The sequence below is a fragment of the Delphinapterus leucas genome, chromosome 2 (genome assembly GCF_059928025.1).
Source record: "Delphinapterus leucas isolate spDelLeu-1000000601 "Yukka" chromosome 2, BTC_Dleu_Yukka2, whole genome shotgun sequence".
NCBI classification, from domain to species: Eukaryota; Metazoa; Chordata; class Mammalia; order Artiodactyla; family Monodontidae; genus Delphinapterus; species Delphinapterus leucas.
In genome coordinates this window covers 153675224-153698468 of record NC_143130.1, presented here as the reverse complement: position 1 = coordinate 153698468, position 23245 = coordinate 153675224, and the positions used below count along the sequence as shown (strand labels likewise).

General features: G+C 54.3%; 1 protein-coding gene and 1 long non-coding RNA gene across 2 annotated transcripts in view; one reads left to right on the top strand and one right to left on the bottom strand.

Moving 5' to 3' along the window:
* Positions 1–898: 898 nt before the first annotated feature.
* LOC149750327 (uncharacterized) lies at positions 899–3455 on the bottom strand. The gene is made up of 2 exons (XR_016392218.1): positions 2782–3455; positions 899–1668 (listed from the first exon to the last, which is right to left on the bottom strand). It is a non-coding gene; the product is annotated as an uncharacterized LOC149750327 (long non-coding RNA).
* Positions 2484–23245, top strand: part of LTBP2 (latent transforming growth factor beta binding protein 2) — a 99596-nt gene continuing 78834 nt past the window's right edge. Inside the window, exons 1-3 of the mRNA XM_089907953.1 lie at positions 2484–3186; positions 9554–9624; positions 22247–22493. Of these exons, the coding sequence (XP_089764079.1) occupies positions 2708–3186; positions 9554–9624; positions 22247–22493 (797 nt within the window). The 5' untranslated portion in view covers positions 2484–2707. The remainder of the gene's footprint in view (positions 3187–9553; positions 9625–22246; positions 22494–23245) is intronic.

The following is a 23245-nucleotide window of genomic DNA, read 5'->3' as shown; positions in this document are numbered from 1 at the left end:
AAGAAGAGGAAACTAGCATGACTCCCCATAACTCTGTCTCCACTGATGCTAGCTGAGGTGCTAGAAGCTGCAAGCACCCCAATGCACCAAAGCACATCAAGAAAGTTCCTGGGAGAACCCAACCTATGACTTTAGGAATTGGGGATGTACATAAATGAAGAGGCTTGTGTGCATTTTCTGTCTGGAGAAATCTGACCATGGAGACTCGCTGGAGTGGCCCTTATAGCAGGAAGAGATGCAGCCAGCTCACCACTGGTTTGCTGGCATGGACAGGAAAGTCCCATGGGGGGTAGGGGACACAGGGAAATTGTCCAGAGAGTGCCTTGCCATGGTAGTGCAGGGTGGAGATCATGCAGAGAGCTTCCCAAGAACCCACAAATGTGCCCATGAAAGAGCCAGAGCTTGGCACCTGTCAGCCAAGGGCACCTGTCACACAGGACTTTACCATTTTCCCCCTAACACCTCTCCCCCAACCCTGATGTGGAGGAGCCACAGCAGAAAAGGAAGGTCAGAAAATCAGACCACACCCCACTCTCCCTAGTACATGATCTTGAGCCAGGGGACAGGCCTGTGGAGGGAGAGGAGGGGTATTAAATTGGATACGAGATTGATTAAATTGGATGAGGTTTTGATTTGGACAGAACCAGGCTTTTTAGTGCCTGGAAATTGGTCTTAATTATGGAAACGAAACTGTTCTTGTGACTAACGGCGATGGGCAAGCCAAGGACTCTGCTTGAGATGCCATTAAGGGTGGAGAAGAGAAATTCACCATAATATGGTTGAAGGCAGTGAGAGGAGAAACATAGAGCTGTTTCCTGATTGTTCCTCTTCAGGTTCAGCCCATTCAATAAATCAGTTATACGGGTAAACAAACAATTTCAACTACTCTAGAGCAATGAAGGTGAAACAGGGTGATGTATTAGAAGGTGATGACTTGGGAGTGGGAAGACTGCTCTAGGTTGGGGGGTCAGGGACGGCCTCTCCAGGGGGTGATGTTTGAGCTGAGAGGTGAAGTGATGAGCGTGTCCTGTAAAACATCCTGGAGATGAGTGTTTCGGGGAGAGGGAAGTGGGCATGAACTTAGCCTGTTCAAGGAGTAGAGAGGAGGCCAGTGCAGCTGCGGTGTGGAGAGTGCCCCAGCAAGAGGTGGGATAGATCAGAGAGGGGGCCAGTCCTGCAGGGCTTTGGAGGCCAAGGTCAGGAGTTGAGGCTGTTTTCAACATTAGACTGGGTCTGTCCTTTGTGTGGTGTGGGTCCTTATAAACTGGTGTCTTCCTGCCTGCTCGGTCCCTCTGCCTCTCCAGGAAGCAGTAGGCTGCAGAAATGCAGGGGCGGGGCAGGGTGCTTGGGGGAGGCAGCCATGGTTGCCAGGCCTTTAGACTTTAGGGCAGGGGACCATGGTGTGAGTGATGAGCTGGCTGTTGGGGGTACTAAGATGGGTGGCCGTTGGCATTCTAGCACCCCTGCCCTCTCCCTGCCAACACAAGAAGATGTGAGCACACTCACTGCATCAATCAGAAGCTCATCGAATCCCAAGGGAGTGAGGGGCTGGATGGGAATCTAGGAAATGGATCTGAGCCGCAGGCTGGAGGACTGGATTTCATTCACTTCTTGGACACACGCTGTCTCCTTGAGTGACCTTATTCCAGATCCTCCATGTTTATTCCCCTGTGGAAGAGAAGACACCTCTTGTAGGATCCGCCGCCATCAACGCCTCAGGCCTAGGCTCGATCCTGACGCAGCAGGAAGGGGATGAAGATCAAGGAGCTAAGGCGGCTGGCAGCGACAGGTCTCTGCCGGCCGCAGGATAGCCAAGGACGCGGCCTAGTCCACTAGAGGGCGCGCGCCCCCAGGGGACCTTCCAGCGCTCCCGCGTCCCACGGCGGCGGAGGCAGGCGAGCTGCCCCGTGCTGTCCCAGCTCTAGCCGCAACCCCGGCCGACGCCCCCAGTGGCTCGGGCGGGAAGCGAAGGGCCCGGGGCCCGGCCTTTGGGTCCTGTCTCTGTCATGCCCTTCTTCGTACCTCTCCTGACCTCCTTCAGACCTTCGAGGCTGCAGCCTTGGTCATCGAACAGGGAGTTTGTCCCTGAGGTTAGGGGCGGGAGATAAACTCTGGACAGGTCAGCAGTTCAGTTTGCCCAGGACAAGAGAAAGGTGGCTTGGGTGCCCCTGTCCCGGCAGGCGTCATCTCGCCTACTAGCCCTCGGGCCGACCCTGCGTCGCCCCCAGCTCCTCACGGGTTAACACCCCTCGCCGCCCGCTCGCTTCCCAGTGCCAAAGTGGGTGTTGCTGGAATTCCTCTCTCCCTCTCCCGTAATGAGGGGGCTGAGCTGTCCCTCCGAGGAGGGGGCACGGTGTGGATAAAAGAGACGAAAAATCGGGGGGAGGTTTCCAAAAATAAAACCCTCCGGTTCCCATTCAGAAGGCTACAGTGACGGGGAGAAGGCGCGGCGGGGCGACAGCGGTGCCCACCCAGCTAGAGACGGAGCGCGGCCGCCGGGCTCATTGCACGCAGCCCCGGGCCGCTCCCGCAGCCTGGCCCTCGCTCCACGGAGAGCCTGGCCCGCAGTCTGATTCGGGGCCCCCTAGACGGGGAGAGGCGGGCCACCGAGAGGGGACCGGAGCGCAGCCAGAGGGCGGCCGGGCGCACAGACCGCGAGCCCCGGGACAGTTACCCGCGCGCGCCGCTTTCCGGGCGCCCCGGCGCCATGAGGCCCCCAACCACAACCCGCTGCCCCGGGCGCGTCCTTCGGAACCCCTGGAGGAGCTTCTTGCCTCTCACCCTGGCTCTCTTCGTGGGCATGGGTCATGCTCAGAGGGACTCGTTGGGCAGATACGAGCCGGCTGGAAGGGACGCGAGTCGGCTGCGGCGCCCCGGGGGCAGCCACCCCGCAGCGGCTACAGCCAAGGTGTACAGTCTGTTCCGGGAGCAGAACGTGCCCGTTCCGGGTTTGCCGCCCGCGGAGCGGACCCAACCTGGCTGGGGGAGCCCCAGCAGGCCCGCCGAGGCGGAGGCCAGGAGGCCGCCCCGCGCGCAGCAGCCGCGGCGAGTCCAGCCACCTGCGCAGACCTGGAGAAGCCGGCCCCTGAGCCAGCAGCAGTCCGCACCCCGGGCCCAGGCCCCCCCGGCTCTCCCGCGCCTCGGGACCGCGCAGCGGCCGCGGGCTGCGCGAGGGCGGCTAACGGGGTGAGCACTGGAGAGGGAAGCATGGGGGCTGGGGGAGCGAGGGCCGGTCTCCCGTACGCTCGTTCGTGGAGGGATGTGCTGGCTAGAGGACAGGGCGCCGGGCTCTGCCTTTCGTCCCTCTGTCCTCAGTACTGCGGAGGAACAGACCGAGGCCCCGGAGCTGGGGCTCCATCTGACCCACTCTCAAAGAGTTGAGAGGAAAGAGAAACATCATCCACACCCTTTCGTACCAGCTCGCCCAGACCCGACGTTAATCCTTTCCCAAGGCGCCAGGGCATTCGCCCGCTCTCCTCCCTCCCGCCTCCAACCGGTGCCTGCTGACGCCCGTAGCGGTGCGGGGATCTGAAAGGGACCGGGGAGAGGGCAGCGGGGTGGGCGTTCCACGCGCTTGAGGCCCAGGGGAAGTTGAGCGGGCTTAGAGCGCGGGTGGGTGGAGGACGTCGGGGGCTCCAGAGCGCAAGGGCAGATGCATCTCCAGGAAGGAGGCTGGCAGCAAAGCCTGCGGGGGGAACGAGTCTGTGGGTTGCGGCAGAGGTCGGCCTGGGCCCGCGGACGACTGGACGTGGAAGTGGGCATGGGATCGGGGGCACTTTGGGCAGGAAGCCTGCTCGCGATGTGGCTGTGGCACTGTGGGTCCGTGGGGGAGTGGGTCTGTGTGTGCCCCTATGCAGCTAGGTGTCAGCGCGACTCGTGCACTTTGCAGGGCTAAGTCTCCCCCCTACCCTGAGACTACCAGCTGCGTGCCGGGGGCTCCCTCGCAGCGTGGGAGAGGTTCCCCAGTAACCCCCGGCCCCGCTGAAGATCCTCATGGCTGCGGGAGGCTCAGTCTTGCCTGAGTATGACAGGTGTCTCCAGAATGGAGGGCACTGGAGGCCCGGGCAGTGTGGGGATGCGTGGGGACACCATCGGGGAGGCTGGGAAGGAAGCTGGCAGCCCTTCTCGGCTTGGGCCCTATTTGCCAGTTGGGTTCAGTCCCCTGGCTCATAGCCTGAAGGACACTGCAACCCCTGTTCTACTCCCGAGGATGTTCTTACTGCCTCTCCACTCACTGTTTTCCTAGGCTGCAGCACTCTTCTCCTGTATTTCTCTGCTTAGAGAGACCTTCCTGACTACTCCTGCCCCGCCCTCTCTCTTCCTTCACCCTGCTCTACGTTTCTTCATAGCACTTATTCCCATTGGACATATTATGTTTCTGTTTCTGCGTTTATGGTCTGGTCTCCCAGCCCACGCTAATGTAAGCTCTATGAAAAGAGAGGCTTTGTTTTGTGCATTGCTGTGTCACCGGTGCCTAGAACAGTGCTCGTATATAGTTGCTGCTTGTTAAGTATCTGTTGAGTGAGTGAATGAATTCCCCGCTGCCCTTGGAAGGACCAGCTTAAGGCAGACAGAGTAGACCCAAGCACTGCCAAGTCGCTTACACAGAGGATCAGTCAGTGGGTGGTAATGGCCTGTGCAAGTGAATACATACTTCTTAAGAGCAAGTGTGCAGGGCCTGGGATAGGGGATGGGGCCCCGAGACAAAGACATTGTTCCTGCCAGGAGGGCAACTCAATTACTTCAAATCGAATTGGAGAAATGGACAGATAGGCACTGGTGAACATGCTTTCTAGTTCCAGAAGCTTCATGTTAAGCATAAAGGAATGGACGGTTGTGGCTGACGAGCCTGGAGGAGAAGGAGGCCCTGGGGTTCGATGGGCAGCATGCGGGGAAGCAGAGGGGAAGTGGCAGGAGTGGGGTCCCGAGTTGTAGCACTGCCCAAAGACAAGGGCTTTTCACTGTTGGCACTGGCCTAGGGGCAGGACTGCACCCTGGAGTAGGGGAGCCACAGGGCTGAGGCTGGAGGCATAGGCTGAGCCAGATCATGGAGGAGCTTATACTGTCAGCATTCGGGTGGGAGTTGGGGGGAGATGGGATAGTGGAGTGGGGGTGGGAGGGTGCACTCTTCACAGCTGTGAAATGAGGTGGTGATGAGCAAAGCAGATTGTCACCGTGATAAGGCTGGTAGATGTACACAGGTGTGTAAGGACCTGGGCTGGGTGCCACCCACAATCACTTGCCATATACAGGTGCACACATCACATCACACGCTGGGGTGGCTCCTCCCCCAGATTATTTTCTGCAGCTTTGATAAAGGGTGGGTTCCTCTGGCACTGCAGCTATAGCCACTCCAAGTCATCTGGGGAGGGGCTGAGCGGCAATCTTGTCCATCGGCTTCCTCTCCCCAAGTCCATTCTCGCTCCTGGCTTCTGGCCAGGCTGGCCTCTCTGGCAGTTGCCTTGTGAATTGCTCAGGGCCAAGGACTAAGTGCCACCTGCTGGTAAAGCTTGGAATTGCATCACCACTACTGGGGATTCTTCATTCAACAAACGTTTGGAAGGTCTCCTCTATGCCCGGCACTTTGCTGGACCATGGGGATACAGCAGTGGCCAAGACAGCCTCTGTCTCCGTGGAACTTGCAATGTAGTGGGGTTTTATTGCGCATAATGAAGATTTTAAGTGTGCGCCAGGCACAGTGCTAGGTGTCTGGGACCCAGTGTAACCAGAGCAGAAAATTCTTGCACTGTTGAAATTCACAGTCCACAGGGGACTTTTTAAGCCATTGTTCCCCAGCATTCAGTGTTTCTTAAGCTTAGCCTCACAGCATACCACCTTAATAATATTTTCCTCTATCTTTTCCTCCTTGTTCTATTATTTTCTTAAATTTATAAACTGTTAAAATAACAGGATTTTGTGTTTTATTTATTTTTAAGTATTTTATATTATGAAGTTTTATACAAACCTACAAAAAGTATTGGAAATAATACAACTAACAATCCAGCTTTTTCAAACCTTAATATTCGGGCCTATTTTGCTTCTGATTTTTTTAGTCGAAATATCGTCTATAAATTTGTCTCCCTCTCTCCCCAGAGTTAACCACCACCTTGAATTTACCCGTGATTCCAATCTAGGTTTTTATAGATGCATGCATCCATAACATACGCAATATTGTTTTGCATATTTTAAACGTAGATAAGTGGTGCTACGCTGCATTATCCCTCTAAAATTTGCTTTTCCAATCCTCATTAGATGTTTCAAATTTAACTACATTAATATAATCAGTCCAAGTTTATTCATTTTAATTGTTGGTCATTATGTCATTGTCTGAATATAGCGCAGTTTATTTATCCATCCTTCTGTTTTTGGACACTTAGATGAGTTACATATTTTGGTATTACAAACAGTGCTTGGCATTTTTCTACATAAATAAATCCATTTTCAAGGACACTTTGTGTCACTTTCATAAGCTGAAAATAGCACCGCTTGTCATAAGGAGAAAACTGTAGGAAAACTGAAATGAAAACAAAATGTTCTCAAAGTCTAGTCAAATACCATTATCATAGGAAGTTCAGCCCTGTAGTCCTCCCTACTGGAAATGGCAATTGGCAAGGGCTGGAGAGAGAACCTGGCGTGAAGACCCAACCTCCGACAGAGATTTTTTCCCTCTGGTCTAATCACACTAGAACGATCACTGAAAAGGGAATCACTTTCTCGCTGTGTGATTCAGCATTGCCGCATGTTGTGGTTATGGAAACGTCACACTTCCTTTCCTACCAGAAGTGTGTTGGGAAACATTGGATTAAGTGAAACAAAGAGGTATTAAAAGTACACCACATGTCAGCCACTATGTTAGACTCTAGGGGCACCAAGAGGAATAAGAAAGAGCCCTCAAGGTACTCGAGACAGAGACATACACCAACAGCCTGAGGTAATCAGTGCTAAATGGTGTGGCGGCTGGGGAATGGGGAAGGCTGGGTAGATGGCAGGGGAGGCTTTACACAAAGGAGGTGACGTTTGATCTGGAAGTCTTGGAGCGTGCCACGGATCTCAGTCGGCAAAGAAGAGAGGGAAGGCAGTCTAGGCAGGGAGAGCAGCTCAAGCAAAGGCATCAAAATGTGCCCACATACAGTGCAGCTGGGGGACAACAAACTTCGTATATCTGGAGGATCATAGTTCTGGTTGTAGGTGGCCATGGAGATAAGGGGGCAAGGGGGTCAATTATATTCCACAGGCAGGAGGGGTCCGGTTGGCTTTGTAGAGGCCAGTGGAGAGCCTTGAGGCATCTATAACAAAGGACCAGTATGACCAGATTTGTTCCAGGTGGAGCAGCAGCTGTCCTAGGCTCTTAGCCAGATGGGTTGGGCAATGATGTTGGATACTGGGCTAATGTTTGCTGAGTGGTGTGGCCTGGAAGGCTGGGCTTACATAATCTCTGAGTCGTATCTTCCAGAGACTCAGAGCCACTGAGTCATTGGCCCCAGCTAGTCAGGCTCATTTGCTCTCTCCAGATAGCCAGAGCTCACGGAATGGTCATCTTCCATCGGGCACCTCCCTGAGCCTGTACCCAAGACTCTGGCTGGGCTCCTGTATCCCTCTTGAGTGCCCGCTTTGCCAAGCCCTGCCCCCCTGCTTGGCAGCTTTGATTCTGACCAGCTCTCACTGTGGCCCTGACGGCCTTGAGGGCTCTACCGTGGTCAGGCAGGGCATGCCGAGCTGCTGCCTTCCTACAGTCAGCTCCGTAGCCATTCTGAAGGCATCTAGGGTACCAGCAGGCTCAGGGGGGCCTCCTTGAGCTGGGCTCCACGCCATGACCTCTCAGCCAGGTGGGCCCCTCAGTCCGTGCTCTCTGGACTCCCACAGACCCTAGTTTTTAGAAAACTCCCAGGGCATGCTGTCTGCTTCCTTCTCAAAGACCTCTCAGGCCTCTAAGAGGCCTTGCCACCACCAGAGGGGGTAATGACTCACCAATGAGTGGGTAGTCCCCCCTCCCACCAGGGCACACACTCAGAAGCCCTGGCTGTGAGGACCAGCCCCTTCCCCAGAACCCAGTGACTTGGGCCCTGATGGGGAATAGGCCTTCGGGAGCCAGGAAGCCGATGAAGGCAGCGGTGCAGAGGGGCTTCGAGGTGGCTGAAATGGCACAGCCCTTGGGTGGGAGGGCATTATGGGGCCTCCCTGGGAGGCAGCTCCCCACAGCTTTGGGCCAAAGGGCCAGGAATGGGCCTCAGCTTTTTCAAGCTGAAGGAATTTATTTTGAATGTTTCGTAAGGTTTCAAAAACCACACGAGCTTTGGGGGCCACACAAATGTCAAACAAACTCCTAAGTGGGACCAGATACTCACCACGCCGGCCACGAAGGTCACAGGAAGGGCCCCCTGGTCTGTCCTTTACCCCACTCTTGGGCTCCGTACCTCTGCTGCCCCGCTTGCCCTGAGCTTCAGCAAGTGCTCAGTAGAGAATTTCTGATGGTAATGATGGGGTCTGTGAAGCAAAGCCAGGCCCAGCCTGAGCTGAGAAGTCAGGGCCCCAGAGGTCTTCTCCAGATAGAGCCCTTCTCGGGAAGTCACCTCTGTCCGGGCATTTGGGTTTTAGATTGATGGTCAGGGTGGGTGAAGGATAGTGGTGCTGCACTCCACACCTGAGGGCAGAGTTTGGGTGAGTTAGGTGAATGGCCCTGGTGGCAACTGCTGGTCAGTGTCTCCTGCAGGTGTCTCGGTGCCAGCCCCAAGGAGTAGCTGGGGGAAGGGCTATCTCCCACCGAGTAAGTTGCATCAGCATGCCCAAGTAAAAAGTGTGCTCACCGTGCAGTGCAGCTTATCCCGAGTCCCCAGCCCCATCTTCCTACCAGCTTGCCACTTCCTCAGCTCCTCTTAAAGAGAAATTCTGGAGCTCCGGCTCCTTCTGTCCCAGCCAGTGCTCCGTCTGACCGTGCACCAGCCTGCCAGAGGGCTAAGGCTCCTCCCAGTGTGCATGTGTTGGCAGGTGATGCACATGTATGTCCTTAAGACTGTTTTGGGTATGTTTTCCAGCTTCCCTTGGATTATCAGCATTTGTTGGCAAGGGCCATGGTGATAATTTTTTGGTGAGAGGCCATGCAGAGCTGGAGCGTGACTTAGAGTTGGGTCAACTGAGGTTTGAATCTGGCTCTGACATTTACTTATTGTTTAGTCTTGGAAAGCGACTGAGCCACTCTGAACTGGCTTTTTGATCATCTTCGTGATCCCTGTGCCAGTGTGTCGGGGCTATTGTCCTATCTCATTTAATCCTCACAACAACATTAAACAGGTATTATTATCTCCATTGTACAGATGAAAAGAATGAGGCTTCCCGAGCTCGTGCAGAGAATGGCAGAGTCAGGATTCAATCTTAGATGTGAAGGATCCCAAAGCGCCCACCCATGGGCCACGTGGCCTCCCTAGAGAAGGGGGACAGTGCCCGGCCTGGCAGAGTTCCCCCAGGCCCTGCCTGTAGAGGGTGGGACCATCAGTAGGGCTCTGTGAATAGTCCCGCTCTGAGCAGCTATGCTGACCCTGCTTTGGTGACCCCGCAGGAGGAATGTCTGCGGGGGACAGTGCTGCCCAGGATGGACAACAGCAAACAGTACCAACCACTGTATCAAACGTGAGTGCCTCCACTGCATCCATCCTCTCCCTCTCTCTTCCTTGAGCTGGGCGGGGCTTGGGGACTCCAGAATCTGTGCGGGGAGCACAAGTGTCTTCCCCGATCTGCCTGCTGAGCAGGTAGCCCCTTTCCAGGGGGGAGGCAGTGGAAGAGAGGAGATTGAAAAATGCCTCCAGGGCATTCCCTGGTGGTCTGGTGGTTAGGACGGGCGCTTTCATTGCCAAGGGCCTGGGTTCAATCCCTGGTTGGGGAACTAAGATCCCGCAAGCTGCATGGCATGGCGAAAAAAAAAAAAGGCTCCAACTGAAGATGACTTTTCAAATAAAATCCCCTCTCTTGTTTGTAAAGTTTCCTGTATTCCCCACCTGCTGCTCCACTGTGTTGGGGCTCCTCCCCAACTTGCCTTGTGGTGCTCACATACCCCTGTGGTCTGCGGAACACACCTGGCCCCAGAGCCTCTGCATCACACATTCCTGGGGGGACCACTCCCAGCGCCGTGCTAGGGGAGTCCACCTCTGCTCTGGCCCCTGGCCCCTGGTGGGCACCCTACCAGGACGGTCAGATGAGGCTTTGATCCTGTGTCTGGAGCAGTCTTCCTTTCAACCACTCCAAAGCCTGGCAGGCTGGCCCAGATGAGAAAAAAGAGGGTAGTCATCTTAGTTATGTGGAGACCAAGGAGTGAGGTAGGAAGAGCCGGGCTCTGTGCCCTAGCCTCCACTGACGGCACCCTCGGAGGAGGTGACAGCAACACGAGAGCCAGTAGCTATGCAGCACTCGCTCTGTGCAAGACTCACTTCACACGTCCTGTGGGGCGGGGAGAGCCACTCACCTTTTGGCAGGTGAGGAAACTGGGGCACAGACAAGTCACGTGCTCAAGGTCACATGGCCTAGAAATGGCAGGATATGAACTCAGGTAACCTGACTCTAGGGTCCCTCTTTTTTTTTTTTTTTTTTTTTTTTTTTTGCGGTACGCGGGCCTCTCACTGTCGTGGCCTCTCCCGTTGCGGAGCACAGGCTCCGGACGCGCAGGCTCAGCGGCCATCGCTCACGGGCCCAGCCGCTCCGCGGCATGTGGGATCCTCCCGGACCGGGGCGCGAACCCGCGTCCCCTGCGTCGGCAGGCGGACTCCCAACCACTGCGCCACCGGGGAAGCCCAAGGGTCCCTCTTCTTAATCCCCACACTCTGCTGCCGGGTATCTCACGTCACTTCCTGCGTCTGTGAACCGGGGATGGCCGTGTACCACTGTTTCCTTTTTTACTCCTCCTCTACCTCCTATTACTACTACCACCATCACCTCTACCATCACTACCACTACAGCTGCTGCTGCCACTGCTTCCACCGTTACTCCCATAACGATGACGACTACTACTACTCGCTAACAGCCGAGGATTTACTATACACCCAACGCTGCACTGAGCTCTTCACATACATCATCTTAGTTGTCTCCCAGTCCTATAACATGAGTATTGACTGATCATCTATCCTACTTATAGTGGAGGAAACCGAGGCTCAGTTTGGTTAGGGAATGTGCCCGAGGAGACAGTCGTACTCCGAGTCCTGGAGCTGAGGCCCGGGTGGGATCAGGGGCTGGAGATGAAGAGCAGAGCCCATAAGTTCTACTGAGGTTAGCAGAGAGTATTGCTGAGGTTTGCGTTGAAGTTGCAGAGGGTGGCTTCAGGGCAGGTGGGCTTGTCCACAGCTGCCCGAGGGGTCTGGGCATGGGCCTCGCTCTGGCCCTTCGGCCCTGAAGGTTCTCAGTTTCCTAACTTTCTCATGACTTTCCAGCATCATTCTCTGCCAATCTGGAGTTTCAACACTGGAAACTCGAGGTTGGGTGAGTCTGCAGATTGTCAGAATTGACGTGTGTGTGCACCCTCGTGCCCTGATCTGGGGGTGCTGCTCCAGCCTGCTGTCAGTATCCACTCCACCCCGGGGGGCCTCAGCCCCATTGTTTCTCTCCCCGGCCCTCCGCTGCTCCCCTGGTCATACCTGTGGCCCTGGCACACAGGCTGGCAGCGCTCCTAGAGGAATTGCCACTGGGCGTTAGCCTTTCCCACACGAAGCTGGCTTGTGCACTGAAGGCCTGTGTGCTAATTAGCTGGGCCCAGCGCTGTTTGCTTGTTGCTGTTTTGCTGCTAATGAGCTTGATGAGAACCACGTGGGCAGTGGGGTGTTGGCCCTGGATGGCTAGGTCCAGAGCTCTGTCAAATATGGGGCTCTTGGTTCCACGCCCTGTCAGCTGGCTCTCCTGCTTCCCCCGTGGTTTGCGTCTCCCTATCCCCTCCCCACAGCTGCCCTTCTGGCTGGAGCAGAGGCTGCCAACGCCGGGGAATGCTCATGACTCTGGCCTAGTGGTTTCCCACACGTGGGGTGCCTCTCCTGGCCTGGCCGCGGCGGGGGTGGTGACAGGGAGGGGTGTGTGACATCCCCCCAACTGCCAAGAATAAAGTCTAGTCCCAGAACAGTGTGGGGACTCAATCCATCCCCTGGTCTCTCCCAGATATCTGTAGGTCCAACCCACTGCCCCTGCATAGCGAGTGATGGCCTTTGTCCCCTGGGCCACCCCCGACCCCCACTTGCCCCCTCTCACAGACTCCTAGGTTGCTGTAACATACCAGCCATCTCCTTGGCAGGCCCCTTTCTTCATCCCTGTGCAGTCACTGGACCTTGGGGACCCACTGTGTCTGCAGGTGTCCACTGCTAGAAGCCCAGCTGCTCTCTGCACCCTGGAGGGCTCTGGAGCTGTGCCCCCATCTCCTCCTCTGGTTTTGGTATCTGCCTTTCCTTCTGTGGCTTTGCCAGCTCTGCCACACAATTTGTGTGTTTACGTATTTGTGGAGGCAGCTGACTGGGGCCTGCCAGCCCGCTCAGCTGAGGGGAAGCAATGTAGGGTGTGGGGTGGCAGGGTCCTGTTTACAGTTAGGGCCTTTGGTTGGAAGACTGTCCAGTCTTCCCAGACTGGCTTGCCCCAATGCACACACAGCCTTTGGGAGGCTTCTGAAGGCTCACACTGGGGAAGAGGATTTGAAGAATTCTTTGGCTTCTTGTTTTATCTCAGCTTAGATGCATGGGGGCTGGGGCTGTTCTGGGGAGAAGGCTATTGGGGAGGGGGCTAGGTGGATTACCATCTTCCCCTCCCCCACAGCAGTAAGGCTCCAAGTTAAGAGCATGTGCTTTAGATTCTGGTGCCAGATTCAAGGAGTCATGGGTTTGAATCCCAGCTCTGTGTCCTCAGGCAAGTGCCTGGCCCTCTTCCAGCCACAGTGCCTCACCTGTTAAGTGGGTATAACAATCTTTATAGAGCTGTTTTTGAGAATTAATAATAATAACACACCGTAGCTCTTACAGTGTGTTCTGTGTGTCAGAACTTTATTATTAATTTTTCATCCTCACAACAACCCTGTAAGCTAGATTTGATCTTTATCCCCATTTACAGATGAGGTTAACTATTTGTCCAAGTCACGCAGCTGGCAATCAGTAGAGCCTGGGTGTGAGTCCAGGTAGCCTGCTCCAGAGGATAGGGCTTAACACCGTGCTCCTGGGAAACGAGCACGTGTGTGTAGAGAGCCTGGAACATGGTAAGTTTAGTTGTTATTTTAACCTAGATCCAGGTGCTGCCTGCCTGGGTTTCAATGCCGACTCCATCACTTAGCTACAGGACCCTGGGCAAGATGCTCAAGCTCTCTGTGCCTCAGTTTCTTTTCCTGTGAGATATGACTAATATTAGTCCCTGCCTCAGAGAATTCTGAGGAACAAATGAGATAACTTAGGGCAAGTGTTTAGTTCAAGGCCTGGCACGTTCTGTGTGTTCTGTACATGTCTGGCCTTGGTGTTGCGAGCAGGGACTGTGTCTAACAGCCCACACCGTGCAGCACAGTGGCAAGTGTTCACCGGATACAAGGTAAAGGCTCAACAAGAATGTACTGAATGACACGGGGCCTTTCCCAGGCCTGTGCAGAGAAGTCCCCTTCTGCTGCCCCGGATTCATCAGCCCTTTTGGAAAACTCCCCACGGTGCCGGGAGACCCTGGAATGGCCTAGGCATTTGTGCTTGCCTTTTAGTCCCAAGCCTGTGTGCGCATGGGGCCATTAGAACCACATGCCTCTGGGCCACATCTCAGTGCTGTGAAGACCCTCATCCCTCCTGATCTGGGCTTCTCCTGGGCTTCCCTGAGGGAGTTCCCCTGGCCCACCCATCCCAGCCCTGTAAATGACCCCATCCCAAAGGGCAAGACTATAGCCACCCAACTCTGGAGCCAGAGTCCCCGAGTTCAAACCCTTGCTCCATCATTTACTAGCACGGTGACCTCAGGCACATTGCTGGACTGCTCTAGGCCTCAATCTCTCCGTATGTCAAATGAGGATCAGAATAGCACCTGTAGTAGTTCTAAGAATCTACAGAGGAGATGTATGCAAAGAAATCGACCTCATAATGGTAAGTGCTGAACAAATGTTGGGGAAAAGGGTCAGGGCAGGGGTGGGATTTGCAGGTTCTTTACTGACTGGTTAGGAACTGCCAGGAGCCAGAGGCTTGAGTCTACATATGGCTCATCTCTGGATGAACCATCCGATGAAACTCAGTAGTTGGTGGCAGTGGGGGAGAGGAAAGTGGAAGGTGTTAAGGGGAATAATCACATGACTTCAGTGGAGACCCAACTAACATGAAGGGTACAGACCTAGCAAGAGACACTGCCCATCTCTCCCCTGACCATGTAGAGGTACCTTAGATCTTTTTGGTAAGCAGGTGTATGCCCCCAAGGCTTTTTGCTTAAAGGAGTATTTAGGAGATGCTTTTATCCAGGGGATCCTGAAGCCAGGGACTGTATCCTGTTGATACCAGCAGAGTGCCTATTTGATACACGTTTGTTAAAGCACTGAGTGGGTGAATGATTTCACAGGTGACCTGGAGGTTTTCTTCTGCCATTCTCAGCTGCCTCCTCTCACCTCCTTGTTTGGCTTCTCCTTTTCTACCTGACATCTTTTTTTTTTTAAAGCCAAGTTCTTTTTTAAAATTTATTTATTTATTTATTTTTGGCTGTGTTGGGTCTTTGTTTCTGTGTGTGGGCTTTCTCTAGTTGCGGCGAGCGAGGCCCACTCTTCATCGCGGCACGCGGGCCTCTCACTGTCGCGGCCTCTCTTGCTGTGGAGCACAAGCTCCAGATGCGCAGGCTCAGTAGTTGTGGCTCCCGGGCCTAGTTGCTCTGCGGCATGTGGGATCTTCCCAGACCAGGGCTCAAACCCGTGTCCCCTGCATTGGCAGGCAGATTCTCAACCACTGCACCACCAGGGAAGCCCTCTACCTAACATCTTGATGTTGGGCTGCCTCAGGACTTTCCCCAGATCTTCTAAATCCCCCACACAAAGAGGGGGCCATATGAAGCAAGCAGAACATTATTGAGTACCAGTAGACACTGTGCCAGACAATTCACACGCAACAGTAAGAGTGGCCATGCTCACTCTGTACCAGGGACCACGCTAAACCCTTCAACTCCCTTCACCCTGTGAGTGGCCATCACATCATGCTCTGTCCTGGCCCCTCCTGTGTCCCTGGCTACTGCTTCTCCTCTGCCCGCTACTAAACACTGGGTTTCCCAGGACCGAGTTCTGGGTCCTCTTCTTTTCTTTCTCACTGCACTGCTCCTGGAACGATCTAATGCATTCCTATGGATGTAAACATTGTCTCTGGGCTGATGACACTCAGATTTATATACATCTTCAGCCAGTCCTCTGCTCCAACCTCCAGGCTCCTTTCGTCCCGCCGCCTCCTCAACCTCTGCTCTTGATGCCTCCCCGCCACACCCACCCCAACTTGTCTCAAGCGAGCGCATAGTTTCCCTCCCTCTGAGCCAATATCCCTGCCCAGGTCTTACCCATCCTGTCAGAGGCATCTCCATCTATGTGAATGCTTAAGCCAGACCATTCAGGACACCTCCTCTTGCTCAGGCTTCTATCCAGTTCATCCCTGAGCCCTGTTTGCTTTACTTCCTAAATCTCTTGAGAGTCTGTTTGCTTCCCGCCCCCACCCCCCCACCCCCGCTGGCTGCTTCTCTAGTCCCGGGCACCAGCACGCTCTCCTGGGTGACTGCTGCAGCTGGCTGACTGCTCCCACTGTCTCCTTTTCTCTCCAGTTCTTTCTCTGTAAATTAGATCATAACACATCCCTATTGAAACCTTCCTGTGGCAGTGTGTCCAGCCTCATCTGTCAGCCCCTCACTCACCAGATCCAGCCTGGGTTCCTGGAATGTGCTGCCCCTGGGCTGTTGCACGTGCTGCTCTCTCTGTTTGCTTTTCCTGTCTCTTTATGTAGCTGCTCCCTGTCTTCGTTTCCAGCTCCCCCTAACCGCTCTGTCTAGAGCTGCCTCCAGCAGCCTTGTTACTCTGGATCCCAGCCCCTGTATTGTTTCTTCCACCATTCATATCCCTATTTCTCTTCCTCTGCTTGTTTTTTTGCTTGTTTTATGAATATCTCTAAGTTGGAGTCTCCATGAAGAAAAAGACACTGTCTGTCTTGCTTACCATCCTAAGCAAACAGTAAATGTTGGACACATGACCACTTTCTAGACGCTGAGACTCGCACACGACCACTTTCTAGACGCTGAGACTCGCAGAGGTGAAGGAACTTGCCTGAGGTCGTGGGGTTGGAATTCAAATGCAGGTCTCTTTGACTATAAGGCTGCTGTCTCCTCCACACTTCTGCCCCTGCCTTCATTGAGTTGTAAATGGCAATGGTGTATTGCTTCCCTCTCAACCTTCATGGGTCCTGGGCTCGGAGCTGGTGTGGCTGCAGAAGTGCTTGGATGGCTCCATGTCAGCCACAGAACTGTCTTCCATGCCCTGGAGCTGCTCCCCTGGAAAAGGCTGGGTCCCTGGGCTTGTCCCTGATGGGGGCTGCTCCAGGACCCCATCTTCTCTCATCTCCCCTGCCTCTCTGGCACTGAGGCCTTTAAATCCCTGCCTCCTCCCAGACAAAGCCCTCAGGGCTGTGATGGGGATGGACAGGTGACTCATCTGCTCTAGAGCAGGAGCTAGAGGCAAACCCAGGCCTCTGCCCCGGGCCACGAGCCCTGTCCAGTGGTCCCCTCCTCATGCCTGCTGGAGCCAGTGGGAATTGGGGCTGCTCTCTGCCCCAGCCCCTGGTCCCCAACTGGCCCAGTATCTCGGTGTTTGTTAATGCAATTAGCAGGGCGGTCCATGCTGATGGGCTGGGGCCAAGGTCTGACTCACAACCCTCCTTCCTCCCCTCCGGCCGCCAAACGGTAGAGGCCCTCTCGGCCTGCCAGACAACGTCTGCAGAGCGTGCACAAGGGGCCAAGAACGGCATCTTTCTCTCATTAAAGGCTTTTATGTGAACACAACTGCAATTTTGGAGCAGGGCGCTTGACTGGCCCCTGAGCCCCAGTGCTGTTTCCAGCCATCCTGAGCTGTGACCCCAGCACAGCTGTGGTGGGAATGGGCCGAGTCCTTGAGGACCTGACTTCTCCCACAGCCTGGGGGCTCGGGGCTGAGGTCGGGGCTTGGGGGGCACAGCCCCTGGGCAGAGCTTGGGTGTGGAGAGGATGAGTCCTCAGTGGATTCTGAGGGTGTGTGAAGGCCAGTGAGGGATTTCCTGGCCTCGGGGAGCTCTGACATCAGGATCCCCTTTCTGTGGAAACCAAAGGTCAAGGCTGTGGAGAAACAGCTCAGGGTCACAGGTAGACTGCCAGTTACGTGAATTCCAAGGGCAAACTGAGGCCTCCAGGTAGGGGTCTAAGGTGAGGGGTGGGCCCAGGGATGGGCAGCACTGAGGGTGGTGGGTGACCGTCCTGCCTAGAAACGCCTCTGGGTGTGGAAGGGACAGAGCCCCATCCTGAGGGAGGGATCAGGTACTCAGTGGGGAGGTCCTTAGTGTCCCACTGACACAGAGTTTAGGAAAGATGGAGCTTTAATCTGAGGAGCAGCTGAGCCTCAGGTATGGGGGTGCTGGGCCCAGAGTCTAATCTGGAAGGTAGGTTCATCTCCCAGACAGGAGGGCCTGGTACTGGAGGCCTCGGAGGAGGACACAGGCTTAAGGGGCCCACCCTAAAGTCGGTGCCTCACCTAATGGAATTGACGGAGGGAGAAGGCATCTCTAGGTCCCAGGAGAGAGAGCTGATGACAAAAGCCCTACCTGGCTGGGGTGGAAGGAGGTAGAGAGGGGACGGGCTGTATTTAACACCTGAAGAGCAGCCCTGCCTCTGCACCACAGTGCTTGGGGCATCTCTCTAACCAGGGCCTGCCTTGTCATTGTCTTTTCCTGGGAAAAAGGTCATGGCAGAGAAGTTCAGAAGCCCTCTTGCTTCTGCCACTAGGTGTGTGGTTTTTTTGTTTTTTAACTTAGCATTGATGTCCAATACAACTTTCTGGGGAAACTTTCTGTGGAAATGTTCTATATCTTGCCATCCAACATGGTAGCTGTGAGCCACATGTGGCTAGTGAGCCCCTGAAATGTGTCTAGTGCAACTGAGGAACTGAATTTTAAATTTTATTTAATCAATTTCCATTTCAACAGCCACATATAGCTCATGGTTACAGCATTGGACAGCACAGCTTTAGAGAGTACAAAGTACTTCCATGATCTCTGTTGAGACTCACACAACTCTTTGAGGCAGGAATTGTCAGACCCATTTTATGGATGAGACAGCTGAGGCACTGGTTGAGGCGTCTCAGTGAGATGAGACGCGCCCAAGGTCACGCAGCTGGGATGTGGCTGAGCGGGGTAGGGGTCAAACCAAATCTTTCTGACTCCCGACCCCATGTTCTTTTTGCTACCAAGTCTCTGGTCGCAAGGGCTCTGAGTGGATGGTAGGAGCAGCCTACACGGTGGGAGCTGTTTCCAGACTCTCCCCCAGCCATGCCCATTCTGCATTTGGTCTCCTCCCAAAGGCAGGGGTTTTGTTTGGAAAATCTGAGCAAACCTCTGCTTGACTGTTTTGGAGCAGAGTGAAGGTAGAAGGGGCACAGCCAGGAGTGGGGGGCTGGGGAGAACGATGCCTTCTATTTCTTGTTTCAAAGTAATTTCGGGAGTTTTCTTTTTATTCCCCTGTCTTTTGGCATACGGCTACCTCCACAGAGCTGAACTCCCAAAGCTGAAACTTTCCACATGTCCAATCCTCAGTGAGAAAGAGAGTGCCAGGGGAGTGTGGAGAAGCCAGAGTTCAGGTGGAGCCCAAATTATGAATGGCTAAAGGCTGGCATTGGCGAACGGGCACAGGGAGGCTGGAAGCAGCATCACCTTCGGGCTCTGAGGATGCCAGCCCCTGACAGGGAGGGGCTGGGTGTGTCCTCGATGGCTAAACACGGACCTCATGGTATCATGCTTGATAACCTCTCACCAATCATCAATCACGGAAGACTCATTAAAGCCATATACCCCATCCTGTGTTGATTTCTCAAGTATAAGGCATGACCTCTGCCCTTGTGGGAAAATGGGAGGAATGAGGCTCCAAGAGCAAAACATGAAGACTGCCCAGCCTGCCATGGTTGGGAATTTTCTCTCTTAAAATTCCCACAGCACTGCATGAAATTGCGTCTCCGGGGTGCCTCGGCATTTCCGTCCTTGCTTTATACAATAGCCCCTGCCGTGGGGCGATTCTGTGATGGCTGATCCCCTTTCTGATACTTCAGTTTCCTTTAAATGAAAGGCACATGACCCCTATCGCCCCCTTCCTTCCCAAAGGGTTCCAAACTTTTGGATTTCACGCACCAGTAAATATCCCCAAACATCTTAGGTACCAGAGTACAATAGCCAGGTTTTCCTTTTGCTAAGTGAGGATATTAGAAAAACAAACTACCGTTTGCCATCACCTTTAATTTTAAAAGAACATTTTAACACCAAAAAAGTAATACAATAATACTCTCAAAATAAAAAACACTTTTTAAGTGGGAAAAAATAGCATCACAAAAACACAGAAAACTGTTTTTATTTTTCTTGTTTCACGGCAGACCAGTAGACACTGTCCTAAGAATGGCGCCTTTCATAGATAGGCACTTGGAGCCACCATCTGGGGCCATTTGCGGGGTGGCTTTTGGGGGAGTGGAGAAAGAGGAGAGGAGTTTATGCTCCAATCCCATAATGCAGAGGCTTGGCTCAGAACAAAACGCTTGAACACTGTGGTGAGGAAATCACTTCCTGCTGAGACTTATGGAGACAACTCAGAGGAAGATACAAATGAAGTTGGTGAGAGCTGGCTCTGAAAACCCAGCACTTGGAGGACCTTTCTTAGCAGATCTGGCCTCTGTGCAGTATCATAAACGATTGGTCCAGAAAGGTTATCTTCCCAAACGGGTTTATTTCTGCCAACAAGTCTGGCTGGTTTGAAAGCCTTTTAGAACTTTTATCAACCACAATATTACATGCATGTGTAAATGCCAATTTTATAGTTTCCCCCCAAACACCCACTTTCTGTGAGCTGTTCATCATACCAACCAAAGTCTGCCAACCCCTGTCCTCATTGAGGACCTAAGTGCCTGGGGGCAAGGGGCTTCCATGATTCTGAGAACCCTCCCGCCTGGCAGAGCTTCCTCCACCCAGGGACCAGCCTTGTTGTCTTTGTACCCCCCGACACCCAGTCTGACCGAGAGAGGATGCTCACTAAATGTTTGCGGATGTATTGGCGAATAAGGCAGAACCAGAAGTAAGCGAGTCTCAGGAAGACATGGGCTCGGCTTGCAAGATTTGGGGCCTTGGGTTTCTAGACAGAGAAAGATCTTACTGTTGAAGTCAAGGATGGGCCATCCTTGGGGCCCAGGAGGGGAAGGACAGAAGCTAAATTAGTTTTGAAGGCTGTCTTAAGGGCAGGGACCACCCACGCAGAGGTAGAAGAGACACGGAGACTGGGAGGGGCTGTGTGACCTTCCCTTCACCCACGCCAGGCTTTGCTGGCAGAGGCATGTGGATCTGAGGGGCTAGGAGTGATGTAGCATCTGTGATCCACACGGGAAACCACTCAGGCCCTCCCTTTCTACTCCCTCCCTAAAATAAACCAGGGCTGACACCTGTCCTGGGCAAACCTGCTTCCCCAGTGTTCGCTGGCCCTGGTTTGGCTACAGGGCTGGCCCCAGCAGACCGTGTCTCTGGTGGTGGTGGTGACCGTGGCCTGGCGTGTGGTCAGGTCGGGGCTGACTCTGCTTGGGCAGGTGGAGTGGCAGCCAGGTGATAGGCCAAAATCCTGCCAAGGTGGCAGTTTGTGTTTGGGGAAGTGCTCAGGTTTACAATTCTCTTACACAGTCTGCTTACCTGGAGGCCTGGGGCTGCCAGGAAGGGATGCCCAAGCACTGAGGAAAATGCTCTAGCCTCAGGATCTAGCTCATGGTTGGAATCCTGCAGCGAGACCTATGATTTCCCCACTCTCCCCTGAGTAGACAGGCTGCCCTTGTTTGACACGATGCCCAATCTACTCATCCTTGCTGTCTCTGGTCAGCATCACCACCTCCAGGAAGCCTTCCCTGATTTTCCCTTTCTTGCCTCAGCCTGGGTTAGAGGCTCTGGCCGACACTTATCACATGACCTATGTCCTGGCTTCCATGTGAAACAGGACACTCTTTGAGAGAGGGATCCTCTTTACCACAAGTCTAACACCTAGTGAGTCCTCGGTTAATGTTCACTGAATGAATGCAGGAGCTGGTAAACATCCTCTCTCAATCTAAGATTGACTGTATGGGCTTTGGAGAGAGATGGGTTTGAGGGTCTGTGGTCTCCACCACCAGAGCCAACCTGGGACGTGCAGCTTCCCAGGCCAAGGGTGCATTCGGTGGCTGACTTGAAGCCAACAGATCCCTTTTGTTTCATCATCACCTCCAGGCCAAGGTTTAGAGATGGTTCAGCCCTGCTGGGAGGCGGTGGGGTGGAAAGAGCTTGGGCTTTTCCATCAAACAGACCTGGACTGGATCCTCGATCCACCATTGCCTAGCTGGGTGACCTCAGGCACATCTTTTAACCTCTCCGAGCTTCAGAGTCATCATTTGTAAAATGAGAATCATAATCACACTTGCTGTATAGGGTTGTTTTAAGCTTAAATGAGACAGTGTGTGCAGAGCCCAGTTCCTCGCATGTTGTAGCGCTGAACAGATAGTAGCTGCCGTAATAAAAATAATATTGATTGTGTCGTTGTTAGGCATAGGCTAGGAGTTAAGGAGGCAAAGAAGTGTGAGGAGCAGCCGCTGCACTTGAGGGCGCTGACCATATTAGTTAGGGAGTTGAGACACATACATAACAAGCCCATCACACTGATGGTGGCCTATAGGGCCTGAGTGCTGTGCAAGGTGAACACTCGTCCTAGCTGTTCGGAGGAGGGAGCAGTTGCTGGAGGCAGGTCATCAGCGATGGGGAGGGGGCCTGGAGGGAACAGTAGCACTTAGGTAAGTGGAGAGGAAAGGGAAACAGCTCCAGGGAGGGGAAGCAGCACACACAAAGGCAGAGAGAAGAGGAAGCCACGCCAGCAGGCCAGGTCCCCAGATGGACAGACAACAAAAAGGGAGCACTTCAGTATATGTACAACCCAATGTTGGGTGTTCTGCCGGGGGTGCTGGTGTGACGGGTCACCCAGTCTTTGATGGGTTGTCCGACGCTGACAGGCGACCCTCACCCTCTCCCTATCTCTCCAGCTGTGTGCCAGCCGCCCTGCCAGAACAGGGGCTCCTGCAGCCGGCCCCAGCTCTGCGTGTGCCGCTCCGGCTTCCGCGGAGCCCGCTGTGAAGAGGTCATTCCTGAGGAGGAATTCGACCCCCAGAACTCCAGGCCGGCACCCCGACGCTCAGCCCAGGGGTCTCCCAACCTGCGCAGGAGCAGTGCGGCCAGAGAAAGCACCACGGCCAGAGCGCGGCCGCCAGCACCACAGCCGCCGCTGGCCAGGTGAGTCCCCTCCTCAGCGGGGCCTCCGGTCTGGGGGCGCAGCCTCTCTGGAGGGGCTTCTTCCTTCGGCCCGTTTGGTGAAGACCCTGGTGGAGAAGGCCGGAGAGTCCTCCTTTCCCTTCTGCTCCACCAGAGGGGCGGCGAGCAGGGCAGCAGGTACGGGGGTGGCACAGGCTCTGGCAGGGTGCCCAGGGGAGGTGGGAGGGGAAATCTTTACTCTCCAGGCCCCAGGGAGAGAGCTGAAGAGGGCACATCCCTGGGACCAGGCTCTCTTGTTTCGAATCCTGGTGTTGCCACTTCCTAGCTGGGTGGCCTTGGGCAAGTTACTTCTCTCTCTGATCCCTCATCAGTAAGTTGGGGAAAATGATGACAGTCATAGTCATGGTGTTGTAAGGGTTAAGTTAGTGACCATGAGGAAAAGGCTTAGAGCAGTGCCTGGCACACAGTAAACTCTATAAATGTTTGTCTCCGCCTCCCGCTTCTCTGCCTATGGTCCCTGTGATGCAGGAAGGGCTCCTCTACCAGAAAAAGCCCCTTCAGTTCAGTCACCACCAGTGCTAACCTGTCTCCTCGGAAGGGCAGCTGGAGCACGTAGGGGAAGCGAGAAGATTAAAAAGTGGGAAGGGGTGTGTTCATGGGCAGGATTCCCTGGGCTGCTTGCCAGCCAACCTGGCTAGACATTTTCTAGCTCAGCTCAGGAAATCTGAACTTTGTAAACGGGTCCATTTCTGGGGGCTGTGTTTTCCTTGTGG